Raw genomic sequence first — 12,467 nt, forward strand, 5'->3', positions numbered from 1 at the left:
TTCTCTTATTTTGTGCTGTGACATATGTGCACAGGTTTTGCTATATAAGTGGATGTTAAAACGTTGAGAGGAAAAAAGGAAGCCTTCAATGAGCAAATCTTGTGGTGCGCAATCAGAAAGAGGAAAAAGGTACAGTGCATGTCGTCAGCACTGTTTTCTCTCCTTTAAAAACCCGACATACATTTTTTAAAAAGCAATTTATGAATAAACTCATCTTATTTAAAGACGGACCAAAAGACACAGATCTATGGACAGTGAAGATTTTGAATAAATTAATGTAACTATTAAATAATTCTTACATAAGTTATTTATTGTCATTTGGCACTCTTCACTCTCCATATAACTTAGACTTAGACTTAGACTGACTTTATTGTCATTTTGCATGCACAGGGTGTATACAGAACGAAATTTCGTTGCATACGGCTCAGGACAGTGTTTTGAGCTTTCAATGTTGTGAGGTTATTCCAGAATAAAAAATAAAATACAGTATAAAATATGAATAGAAATATAAAATATAAAGTGCAGGACTGACAGTAAAGCAGGACTGACAGTAAATAAGTCAGGACATACTGTAGCAGCAGTTTGGTATTAAGCTTTGGAAATATAAAAAGCAAGTTTATCCCTCATATAGTTCAGGGTTTCTCTGAATTTTTCAAAAACTGTATTAGTTCTTAGAAAAAATTTAAATTTTGAAAACTTAAAAAAAAAATCTTCAGTCCTACATTATAAAAAAATGAATGTAAAAATTTTGCTGTTTCTCTAAATTATTCTAAAATATAGGGATACATTTTGAATAAAACATATAGTGCTATTAACATGAGTTTTACTGGAGGTTTATATTCGTATTGTTTCTTTGCAGTTGGGCAGGTTTTACAGGTTTAGTTTTACCCTGTGTTTGGACTGGAAAATGTCATTATTTAAAGTTAAATTGTCATTATTGCTATGTTTACTCTATCTGGTATGGTTTACTTTATCTTCAATATTTAACGTAAAAGGAAACTTTTCTGGAGAAGAAATTTGACATCTGATAAACATTGGCAATAATGTTAAACATCAAGCATAACGTTAAGCATTACCCTTGCTTAAATAAAAAATCGGGGACAACATTTAATATCCTGGATATTAAATGCTAAACATCGGAGATAAAGTTAAACATCATTAAACAGCCACGATAACACCGAATGTTAAACATCAGACATAACAATAACCATTGGTGGCTAAACCTTAACATTGGGGACAATGTTAAACTTTACAGATAAACATTGGGGGCAACTTTATTTTCACAGGATTTATTAATTTGATTTCAAGTCTGCAAATCTTGGAACCTTAAAGTGATTTTAATTTTAAAAATCTACTTAAGTTCAGTAACAAAGTTCTACCTTTTTCCTTGATGATTCTGAAATTAGTAATTCAATTACAGTAACATATGTATTGTAGAAGTTCATACTAACTAGGGAAAATTGACTGTTTATCCCAGAATGTAATGGTTAAACACAAATTGAGGAGAATTTATCTGTGTACAATGGCAAGGAGTTGGTAATTATCCTATGGCTGTATGTCCGATTTATTATCTAAATTGTCATTATAACTATTATGTAAACGTAGATTTTTCTTATCTTATGAGTTAGTTTTTAACCATTTTGTCTATGTAATATAGTTTATTTGTTGGCTCTTTAGCACAGCATATCGAACGGGAACATTAATATTATAACATGGTTTTAATTACAAATTTTTGATAATTAGGGCATTGTAAGTAAGTCATTAAATTGAGATAAAGGATAGGATTAAATAAGTGTTTTCTGCAAACAGAAAAGGAGTGGTAAGCCAATTATTTTGTTTATGTATGCATGATTTTTTCTGTCCTACAAATTGCTTGTTTTTGAAGACCTGTTTGAAATAAATCAAATATTTGCTTCTTTGAGTAAGAAGCACTTACAGCATAGTGCTGCTATAACTTGTTTGTGTGCTAGAAGTGAGCTAAGGTGCAATAATTTGTTTGTGCCAGGTTGTAAATATTTATTTTGAAGCAGGTCAAAGAGAATCCAGTGCTGTAACAGCTGTTAATTAATGGAGATGCTCATTGTTGCTCTCATATCTTATGTCAACAGTCGTCCTTAATAAAGAAACCCGTAAAACAACAGATCTGTAGGAAAATCTGACGAGGTAGCACAAATAGTCAGAACACCGGCTCAAACCTCGTCTGGGTCAAACAGGAAATATTAATCCCCGGAACCTGGAAGAATCTGATCCTGTTCCACTTTATCCAGGCTTAGCACTTTACATGCCAGCCCTCACTGTCTGTGTGTGTGTGTGAAAGAGAGAGTGTCTCACTCCTCTGGGGTAGAACCAGGACAGTGTGTGTTTGCAGATGATGTCACAGGGAACAGCTGCTCAGACAGCTGAGCTCCACTCATGTGGTGTGCCTATGACAGGACGTCACAAAGATTACATTGTCTACACACTGAAGAACAAAAGAGGATTTCTAATAAGCTGCAGTGTGAGGGAATTTATCAAATTCTTTGTATGTTAAACAACTCTCCCGGCACACAAAAATTATACCATATGATTATATGTTCTTTAACACTATTCTTTTCAAGGCGGCTTTAACTAACATATTACATTATGATTGATAAGTTCCTTTATTTCAGTAATTTAATTAAAAAAGTGATTTCAGGATTATGGTTAACAAGATAATGAAGGTCAGCAAATGTGAATATTACATAAAACCAACAATAACAAAAATGATATTTAATGCAGAAAGGCTCTGGCCTGCACAATCATGGGGAAGACAGCTGACTTGGTAGCTGTGCTGAGTCACTTGCAGCCTCTACATAAAGAGCAAACCTCAAAACGTCATGGCTAATCAAGCCGGCTGTTCACAAAGTGCTGTTTCAAAGCTAGGAAACAGAAAGTTCAGTGAAAGGAAAAAGTGTCATTGAAAAGTGACAGATAGGACTTTGAAGCAAAGCGGAGAGTGCAAGTATTCTACAGTACATGGACATTTTTATATTGAAAATCCTTCCGAGAGATTTTATGCAATCCTCTAATTTGCTGAAAAACCTAAGATGTGGTTTTTGTTATCGGTCAGCCATAATCACCAACAATAGCAGAAATAAGTTTTAATGAAGCTTAAGCTCAACTTTTTGATTTGACTTATTTTTTGTGGGGCAAGAATAAGAGAAGTGAACAGATGGGAGAAGAAGAAAATTAAGTACCGTAACCATAAATATGAGTAACTGCATATTTGTATTTTTCTTGATTATGTCTGCTAAAAGGTTTCTTAGTAAAGTATTCATCTCTCACAAATATACATATTAATAACATGTTATGTTGACAGTTTTCATCTTTTCACCAACCATAAGCTATTGTGTGAAATTGCAAAAGCATTTTACGCTTACTGTATTCTAGATTTGCATGTTTTACATCACCTTTCAAATTGGTTTACTGAAATAAACTTTGAGAAGCACTTGCACATGCACTTTTGTCATCCATCTGCATATAATATGCTACTGTCCTACTTTTCTCCTGCACAACGAAACTTATAAGAGGCTTAGCCGACCGAAACCCCAAAATTAATTAAATGGTTGGCTGTAGAAACACAAAACAGTAAGTGAGGCTTGGTTATGTCTCTCTGTACAGTTTTATTTACATGATACTATTCTGTTGTAATGCTGGATAGCAAGATTATATGCAATACATAAATATCAACACAGTTTGTTGTTTGTTTTTTTTTTCACTTTTTTGTACAAATTTGCATATAACTAAGAATCAAAAAAAAGAAAAACTCAGTTATTTCAATGAAAAGCATCCACACTGGGGGGAAAAGTAACAAGTCACAAACATACATGTCAGGCAGCCATGAAAACACACTTTTTTTTTGTTGCACAGGGAAGTGCACATGCACACGCACAAATGCACACTCGCGCTCTATAGATCGATAAACGCTTGACAGATGAGAAGTTACATCTAATCTCAGTTTCTATTATTTTTCATTAATCTAGCTCTGGCATGCTCCTGTACTTCTGTAAACATGTGCTGATAAACCGGGTAGCTCCACAGCTAAAAAGGATGGGAGGAAGAGGGACACACCCACGTAATAACACACACACACTGTGCTCACATGACTGTTGTGTTAGCGCAAAAAAAAGAGGGAAAAATCCACAAATGCACCAAGTCCATGCGCCAACATCAGTACAATGGAAGAAGGAAAAAAGAAATAGATAAAATAAAAATCAGATAATTGTCTCTGGAAATAAAACGCCCCCAAAAATCCCTAAGGCGATTGATATTTCAGAAACACTAAAGAAGATGAAGAGCAACTCATGCATTTATTCCATTCATTTATGCCCCTTGCAACATTTGAAATTTGCGCACCTGGAACATCAGGAACGCGTGCCGGCGCCTGCCCTCTCAGGCCGATCATTAGCGCTCAGCCCCGGCACCAGTCGATCGATTATAATCAGATCTGGGACCATTTTTCCAAGTCGGGTTTGTTGTTCAGATTTGGTTGAAGAGTGGGGATCTTTGTGTGTGTTATGAAAAACCACACTATGAAATTGAACACAGGTGAGCTGATTGGAGGTTCAATCAGGGATTCAGATAGAAGGGAAGACAACACAGCAGCTCTGAGGTAGGTAAAGCTAGGAGAAATACGGTAAAAAAAAAAAAATCCTCCTATTCAAGAGTGATGCTTAAGTTTTTTCTTTAGGATTAAAGGACAAGGCGGGCAGATTTCTTTTTCTCTGTAATCTGAATGTTGTGAGGGTTTAGTAAAAATGGCTGTTTGGCACAAAAAGGACAACGTTGTTTTGGTGAAGAGAGCACAGCATATCATGGACATCGTGCCTGGTCTGCTCTTAATAAAACACATTAAAAAAGAAAACAAAAAAGGAAAAGGACTCAACGGCGGCAAATTCACACCACAGAAAACAAGATTAAAACAATCTAAAGAATTAATGAAAATAAAAAAAAGTGATCATTCATGCATCTCCCTCAGGTAGGGTCTTTCGATTTTTTTTTTTTTTCATCATTTTTGCGAATCGAGTCCTTTTGATTTAGCCACTCGCACTCATGTCAAAGGTCTTCACTCATTCTCCAGGCTTTCGCAAGATGTTTCCTCATTTCCAACACCATTTCCCCCCGCCCCCCATCTATATTCTCTGGATCTTGTCAGCCACAACCACGGGATTCTCTTTGCGGATCTTGGCGGCAGCCTCGGCCTTGTAATCGTAGGGACAGTTGTGCTTGTCGGAGTATCGATGGATGCCACAGAACCGGTTACCACAGCGACAGTCGAACCCTGGAAGGTCAAAAGGGCAAAATTTAAAACAACCACATTAAAACAAATGGAGCTGGAAAAACTCAATAAGTGACTTGTGGAAAATAAAGCTGCAGTCTTCGAATAGTCTGATAACAGCTTACCTGTAAGGCCCACTCTTTTGCGACACATGAAGCATCGGTTTTTCTTGGGTTTGGGGGTTTCACCCTTGCCTTCTTCAGTGCTGGGAGAAGCTACAGGAGAAGGACTAGAAGCAGCAGGCTGGCTTACAACTGCACACAAAGAAAAGAAGAAAAAAAAAAGATGTATTTATGTCATGCAGATGAAAAATATTAAAACAGCAACTGCTGTGTAGATTTATCCCAAATAATTTCCTTTGCTTCAGGCATGAACTGGTTTTGGTTTCAAAAGATTACGAGCATTTCCAATCGTACAATTTTTACAGTTTAAAGTCATTTTAATCGGGCAAAAAAACATTTAGGAGTGACCTGAATTTAGTGTGATAACTGGTGTTAGCTTGCTATGTTTGTGTTACTCTATGAAAGAGGGAAATACTGCAAAAAGCTTTCGAAAACAATTCTTAAATTTTGCCAATGCTCACTCTATTTTTAATAGCTATAGTAAAATAATTAAATGTTGTATAATGTTATTACACTTGTAGCACTATGTTGTGTTACAGAGCAGCATCAGGAAAAAATTTGCCTTAAAAAAACTGATGCTAGACAGACAATTAATGGTAATAACTAAAGCAACATTTTCACTCAATGTTATATGAATGTGAAAATCTCCTTCCAGTCCATGTCTGCATTGTGTGCCTCTCATCTACACACCGGCATTGTTGGAAAACAGCACTCTACGCTGAGCAGGACTCCAGCAGGCAGAATCTAATCTGACTCTCTCCTCCAGTTTAGAGGTATTTTTAAACAGGCTTATTTTTAGACGCCATCTCCTTCTCAGAAGCTCCAAGTAAAACCAGCTGTTAAATTCAAGCTGCGCTGTAAAGCATCAGAAATAAACCCGAGGCCTGCCGTTGGACCTTACAAAGCAGAGTCAAGGTGTCTGTGAGCTTTCGACAGCCTGTGCGTGTGTCTGAAAAACAAACGGGTTTTATGTGCGACATGTCTCACCAGGCTCTAGGAGTTCAGGCTTCTCCTCTCTGGAGATGCTCATCTCTGTCATCTGTTGGGTTACAGGAAGAGATCCTTGAACAGTCCTGCTGGTTTTAAAAAAATAAAAATAAATAAATAAAATTTCGAACAAGAGTCTCGTTAAGAAGATGTTTATAAAGACACAAATGCGAGGAGAGTTTATTGATCGAGCCAAGCAATCTGCAGCCATTACTGACCTAGACATGTCTGGTGAGGAGGCAGGGGAGGCGTCAACCTTAGCTAGACTGGCTTCTAGTCTCTGGATGGCTGAGGCCTCTGAGGTAGGACTAGCAGTGGAGCCTTAATGACAAAACACAAAAGGAGATTTTTAAAAATATACATATGTATAAATATGTGCACATTTCCCCTAAGAGGTAGTAAAATTAATAGAATTAATAAAAATAGTAATAGTCAGCTGCTTTGGGATAGCCAAATGCCTGTCCTATTCTAATTACACATCTTTAGGAAAGAATATACAGACAAGTACATAAAAATTAACAAAAATAAATAAATAAATAAAAACAATAATTATTATAATAACTTCTTTAACAAAGACTTTCATGCTTTGTATGATGCCTTACCCATTGGGCTCATGGGGCTCATGCGATCGCTGCTCTGCTGTCGCGTCAGGTGTTCCTTGTAGCAAACAGAGCACATGCCATTGGTTCTTGGGTTGCCATAGAAACCACAGCCTGTGGCACAAAGCATGGGGACGGGGCTCTGGTTCGTCTCTTGAGCCATTGCTAACAGAGGAAGAGAAAGAAGCAGAGTGTGAATGATTATTGTTGTTGCGACAGAGAGAGAGAGAAGCACCTTTCCTTTAGAAAGAACTGAAAGCAAAAAAAGAAAAAAGTGTTTTTTTTTTCTGCTGATCTAGTTTATAGAGACTGACTGACAGCAGGTCCAGACCATGAGAAGTCAAAAACATGTCTCTCTGTTTCGACTTGCCCTTTAGCCTGAATACAGTAATGAGCGGTTCTCCACAGGAAGTTTAGACAACAAACAGCGCTCACTCTGTTCTGCTCACCGCTTTTCCTCAACTCGGCTCTCCGATCACAGCGTTCTTTGTTTTGTCCACTTCTTGTCAAAACCTTTTCTGATGAACTGGCCTTTCTTCCTCATAGGCCGCTACAGTGACTCCCTTTTATGGCCTTATCGGGTCATTCACGGTACTTCCCATAACAATAAAAATACAATGTGACGCTCTGACTCACAAGCAGCTGCTGCCTCACAGTACGACAAACATTTCTCGTCAGGTACAATCGCTTTCTGTTGGAAAGAGAAGCAACAAAGTAGGTCAGCAGTTTAAGGAGGCGTCCTGTGTTTCAAGGTGTTGGGAAAATTTCCCGTGCCACAGAAAAAACAAGTCTCTGTGTGTGTTTGTGTGCGTCTGCTTGAGCAATTTGGCAGAACATGTAATGCTGTGACGTTATGGTCTGCCTTTGATGCAGCGCGACGCCACAGGAAGTTGTGTAATAAGACACACTGACTTTTACGCAACACATCAAAAACACCTCTGACGAACAGACAGGAAGACCCAGATCTGCCCATCCTTATTGAGAGGCTGTTTAGCATATCATCTGATCCATCAACAGCCTCATATTTTCCTAGTAAACAACCTTTGGCCTGGCAGGCGCTTTGATCGTCTTAAAAACCTTGTTTATATTCAGCTCACAGACAAACGGAAGAAAAATCAAGTCAATGTTTCAAGGAGAGGCTGGCAGGTGTGTGTTTTTTTTTTTAGGACGTCATGTATATGAACGCTTGGGGGCTTCTTATCAGCAAGCGCCACAAAGTACTCTTCCCCGCACCCTCCTTCCATGCCCCTTTACACCAACAAGCCAGTTCTGTCAATAAAGCTCTTCTTGGAAAAGCTTACAAAAGACCGCTGCCATTTGAGTCACATGTTCAACTGCAAACTCTTGAAAAACACCAGACAGAGTGAGTGAGCTAGAAACTTCTGGAAGATCAAAACCTCCCATACTCATAATAAATATAGATATTAATAAGTGGTTCAATAGCATAATTATCATGTCACCGGAAAACTATTTTGTAGTTGCATAAAGAGCATCTTAATTCGGTATTGTCGCAACCAATTATTTGATCTGCAATTTAATCTTCAATAATGAGCTTGTCTCTCCTCAGTTTGCTTTTCTTTCCAATTTTATTTTCCTGACATTTACTTAAATATAAAGAACATACTCATAAAGACATTTTTAATCTGGATTTATTGAATATATTTTTTATTTAATTATTTTAAGGCATGTGTGGTCTTCCCTAGATTGGCAACTAAAGCTCAAAATGAAATAGCTCATAATGTTGGCTCATTCGTTACCTTTTGGTTCACGTGCCACACAAATCACAGGCCTGTCTACATATAATTACAGTGAAATCATACTGTCTATTGTTTGCTGTGAATAGAATGATCATGGGATAAGAATTAGTCATTTTTTGATTACAACAAACAAACTATTTTCCACAGCTGGGTAATGATAAAAAAATGCTGCATTTCAAGTTATGGGTGATTGTTATTGTGGGTTTTTCTGTAGCAGTACAGCTGCACCGCTCAATGTGACTTTTTGATAATAGGCCATCTTTATTTTTAGTGAATTATTTTTGTTAGACTCGCTCACTGCAGGTGAATACAGATTCAGAGTAGAGATGCCAGTCTAGCTTGATATTCCATTGACTGGCAGGTCAAATGCTGACAAATGAGATTTTTTTTTCTCCTCATATTCAACAAATGAATTAAAATTAACAACTCCCAGTGATTTATCTCTCTATACAATCAAGCAACACCCTGTGCCTGAATGCAGAGGTGAAATAATATTGTATTTAAGTTTTTAGCTGAAATATTGCCCATTTCTGGAACAAAAAAGCTGCACTAAGTATTTTGGTATATATGTTGTGGTTCTTAATAAATAAATAAATGGAATTGTGCAAGATTGGAATGGGTGTCAGAGAGCACAATAATATATCACAAGAGATTGTTAAAACTTTATGCTCATATAAGCCCATCCTTACATGGAAATCTAACATTAGGAATAAAACATGAGTGGTGATAATTATGTTAATTTCCCCATTTAATTCAAAACTACCATCTCTATCAAAGAACATGAAGCACAAAACTAACAAAATTAAAATGATTTACCAGTAAAAATCAGAGCATTTCTAATTTATAGCCAAAAGTTGCGATAAGTTTTTGATCTTCACTTTAGTCATTATCAAATAAACAAAATGTACTGTGATAGAAACGTTGTCTGTATTGCCGTTCAGAAAACTGACATTTGACCCACCAAAGGCTTTCGATATGACAAGATTGTGACCTTAATGAGGTGCATTATGCATTAGAAAACCCACCTGACAGGGCAAGGCAGGGAGTTTCCAGCACAGACACAACCACTCACCACAGTTTCCTTTCACAAAAATGTTAAACACATGCAGCAGGAACTTATGAGAAAGCCTCAGTCTTGTTTTCTATAAGAGACCAGTTTAAACCAACATATATGGGGTTAACTTTAGCAAACAAAGGGAAAGCTCATATTTCAGGCCCTGCTGGTGGGGTTGGAAAGTCCTGAGTCACACTGAAGGACAGGACAGAAACTGGGGATTATTCTCCATAAAAACAAACTAAAGCTGAAAACAACCACCAGAAGTTGGTAGAAAAAGCCCCAATGGTGGTACTTTGTGAAACATTCAATAGCCAAGCCAGAATCATACGTCCTTCCTTTGTTTCTTCTTTCCTCCTTTGTCTGCAGCCTCCTTGCTTCCTGTTTTTAAATCGCAATGTGTCTCGCATTTACCGCAACACTTGCGCCTAATACGGATTTCCAAAGTGTCCCTGACAAAGCAACGTTAAAAAAAAAAAAAATCCTCATTATATAATCACAAATAGTCGCTTAGAAGCCACTTTTTTTTTTTAAAGCCCCTCACGTCGAGCGAAACCTCGTCTCACCCAACAGCTCCAACTACAAGCCAACACTCTGGTTTTATTTAATTACGTTACCGTCGAAGCAAAGGCTGCGAGTTTCATTTGAGTGCAGCCTCTCTCGCTCCACTTGTCTATTCGGCTTATAAATTTTCTATTTGTAGACAGGAATTAACAGGCTTTTGGTTCACCCCATCCCCCAGCTCGGGACAGGCTGAAAAACAGAGACTGTAAGCAGCACCACCTCGGCTCCCTCCCTTGTTTTTGTTTTTTTAACACAAAGTCACGTTCGAGGACTTGTGATATTTCAAGTCAGGTGGAGGAGGACATGGTGGAGGTGGAGGTGGCAAAGACAAAAGAAGGTTGATCACCGCAAAGCACGTACCGTGTGACCTTTTAATCCATCAGCAAAGGTCCCCATTATCTCATCAAAAGCGCACATCTCTAGTATTTTACCTCAATACAAATCGCTTTCTCTGTAACGCCAATCCACTTCAAGAAAAAAAACAAAAAGCAATAATCCATGATCACCTGCTGAAAATCGATGGGTTTCTCGCAAGAAGACAGGAAAAGCGGTTGTCTTTGTCAGAAAAGGTCGAAGTTATTATGTGGAGTTTCTTTTCTTTTTTTTTCCCGTCTCTGTAGCAGCGTTTCTGTGTCGTCCTCTCAGTCAGGCGGATTTAGACGGGTTTAAACGTCCCTTCCTAGGCCTCCTGCCTTTTCCTCCTTCCTCTCTCCGTCTCCCGTCCCCTTCTTCTTCTTCTTCTTCTTCTTCTTCTGCTGGATGGATGTTTGTTTCCTTCTTTAGCCAGAGGAGTGGTGGATGATGATGTCACGGGTAAGAACAACGTGTCACCATTGGCTGCCCGGCGGAGCCCCGGAGCGCTCAGAGCGGCTCTGTCTGGCTCTGGTTATTACATGTCTGTTCGTCATCCACCCACAAGGACACGAATCCATTTACTGAGTAATACACCTAAATGGACGAATGAATGAATAATGACGTGTCCTATACATATTTTTAAAAAGCACAATAAACAGGGAACGCCCTTCTTTTTTGTTGTTATTTGTATTATGGTTCTGTTTCTATCACCAAGCATCAGCAGCACAAGAGAAGATTTACAACCGGGACATGATGCTGTTTCATTGTGGTAAAGTTGTGGGTCAGTGACTACACTGCAGTCAGGTAGCAACAAACAAGTCATGCGGGCGGAAGGTGCGAAATGTTTTTATTTTTATTCAATTTAATTGATCTATTTAGTCTCAAGGCCCTCCAGTAGACAAACTGGTCAACTTTATATTAAGTTAACAAGAAATATGTAATCAAATCAGTCAAATTTGTAGCAGTAAAATCCAATCATGTAGATAGATTTGTATTCAGTTAAATGTACTTTAAGTACACTTGTTTTCTATGCCGTGTTGCCTTCATAACTGCCGTGATTCTTCATGATGTGCAGATTCAACAAGGTCTCAGAAACATTTCTCAGAAATTTTGGTCCATATTGTCATGTTAGCATCACAGTTCTAGTGGATTTGTTGGCTGCAGGTCCACACTCCAGTTGTTCGCCAGAATACAGTACACTCTTGATCAGGTTTAAGAAACAAGACTGAGGCGATTTGAGCTTTGTAATGTGGTGTAATTAGCCACCTGGAAGTAACCAGCACAAGATGAGAATACCGTGTGGTCATAAAGGGATTGACTGGTGCAACACACTCAGGTAGGCTGTGGTGTTTCAGCTCAGTTGATAGTAAGGTCTCTAATGTGTACCTTAAAAACTTTGCCTCAACCAGTAATGCAGGGCAGGATGGAGCCATGCCTTTATCTACATCAAATTCTGTCCCTGAATGTCGCAACCCAAATCCAGACCAATTTTTTTCCAGTCTTTCTTTAAAAAAAAAAAAAAAAGTTGCTCCAATTTATTACAGTCCAATTTTGGTCACAGTCTGTAAATTTTAGCCACAGTTTCCTTTTCTTAGCTGACATTTGAGTACCTGGCGAGGTCTTCCACTGTTGCCTTTCTATCATCTCAAACCAGCATTCACTGTTTTCCTTTCACTTTAACAAAGCATTTCTCGCCTAACAATTGCAGGGCTGTGGATATTCTCCTTTTCTGAT

At 38.0% G+C, this 12,467-nt stretch overlaps 1 protein-coding gene across 4 annotated transcripts; it reads right to left on the reverse strand.

The window, feature by feature from the left end:
• Positions 1–3,621: 3,621 nt before the first annotated feature.
• On the reverse strand, positions 3,622–11,142 carry zfand5a (zinc finger, AN1-type domain 5a). 4 transcript variants are annotated; one of them, XM_028033713.1, is made up of 6 exons: positions 10,886–11,142; positions 7,008–7,169; positions 6,624–6,726; positions 6,406–6,494; positions 5,422–5,550; positions 3,622–5,299 (listed from the first exon to the last, which is right to left on the reverse strand). In XM_028033713.1, the coding sequence occupies exons 2-6, from the start codon at positions 7,165–7,167 to the stop codon at positions 5,151–5,153; spliced, it is 630 nt and encodes a 209-aa protein (XP_027889514.1). In that variant the 5' UTR covers positions 7,168–7,169; positions 10,886–11,142; the 3' UTR covers positions 3,622–5,150. The 4 variants fall into 4 exon arrangements, with proteins under 4 accessions (XP_027889514.1, XP_027889517.1, XP_027889516.1 ...); XM_028033716.1 differs by having other exon boundaries at positions 6,406–6,491; positions 10,886–11,141; XM_028033715.1 differs by lacking the exon at positions 10,886–11,142 and adding an exon at positions 10,811–10,831.
• Positions 11,143–12,467: the final 1,325 nt, after the last annotated feature.

This window comes from Xiphophorus couchianus, chromosome 12 (genome assembly GCF_001444195.1).
Source record: "Xiphophorus couchianus chromosome 12, X_couchianus-1.0, whole genome shotgun sequence".
Classification (NCBI taxonomy): domain Eukaryota; kingdom Metazoa; phylum Chordata; class Actinopteri; order Cyprinodontiformes; family Poeciliidae; genus Xiphophorus; species Xiphophorus couchianus.

Coding starts and splice junctions, on each gene's coding strand:
- zfand5a (XM_028033713.1), bottom strand. CDS start 7,167: ATGGCTCAAGAGACGAACCAGAGCCCCGTCCCCATGCTTTGTGCCACA. Junction 6,495..6,623: donor TCCTCACCAGACATGTCTAG/GTCAGTAATGGC, acceptor TTTTAAAACCAG/CAGGACTGTTCAAGGATCTC. Junction 5,551..6,405: donor GCCTGAACTCCTAGAGCCTG/GTGAGACATGTC, acceptor CTTTGTGTGCAG/TTGTAAGCCAGCCTGCTGCT.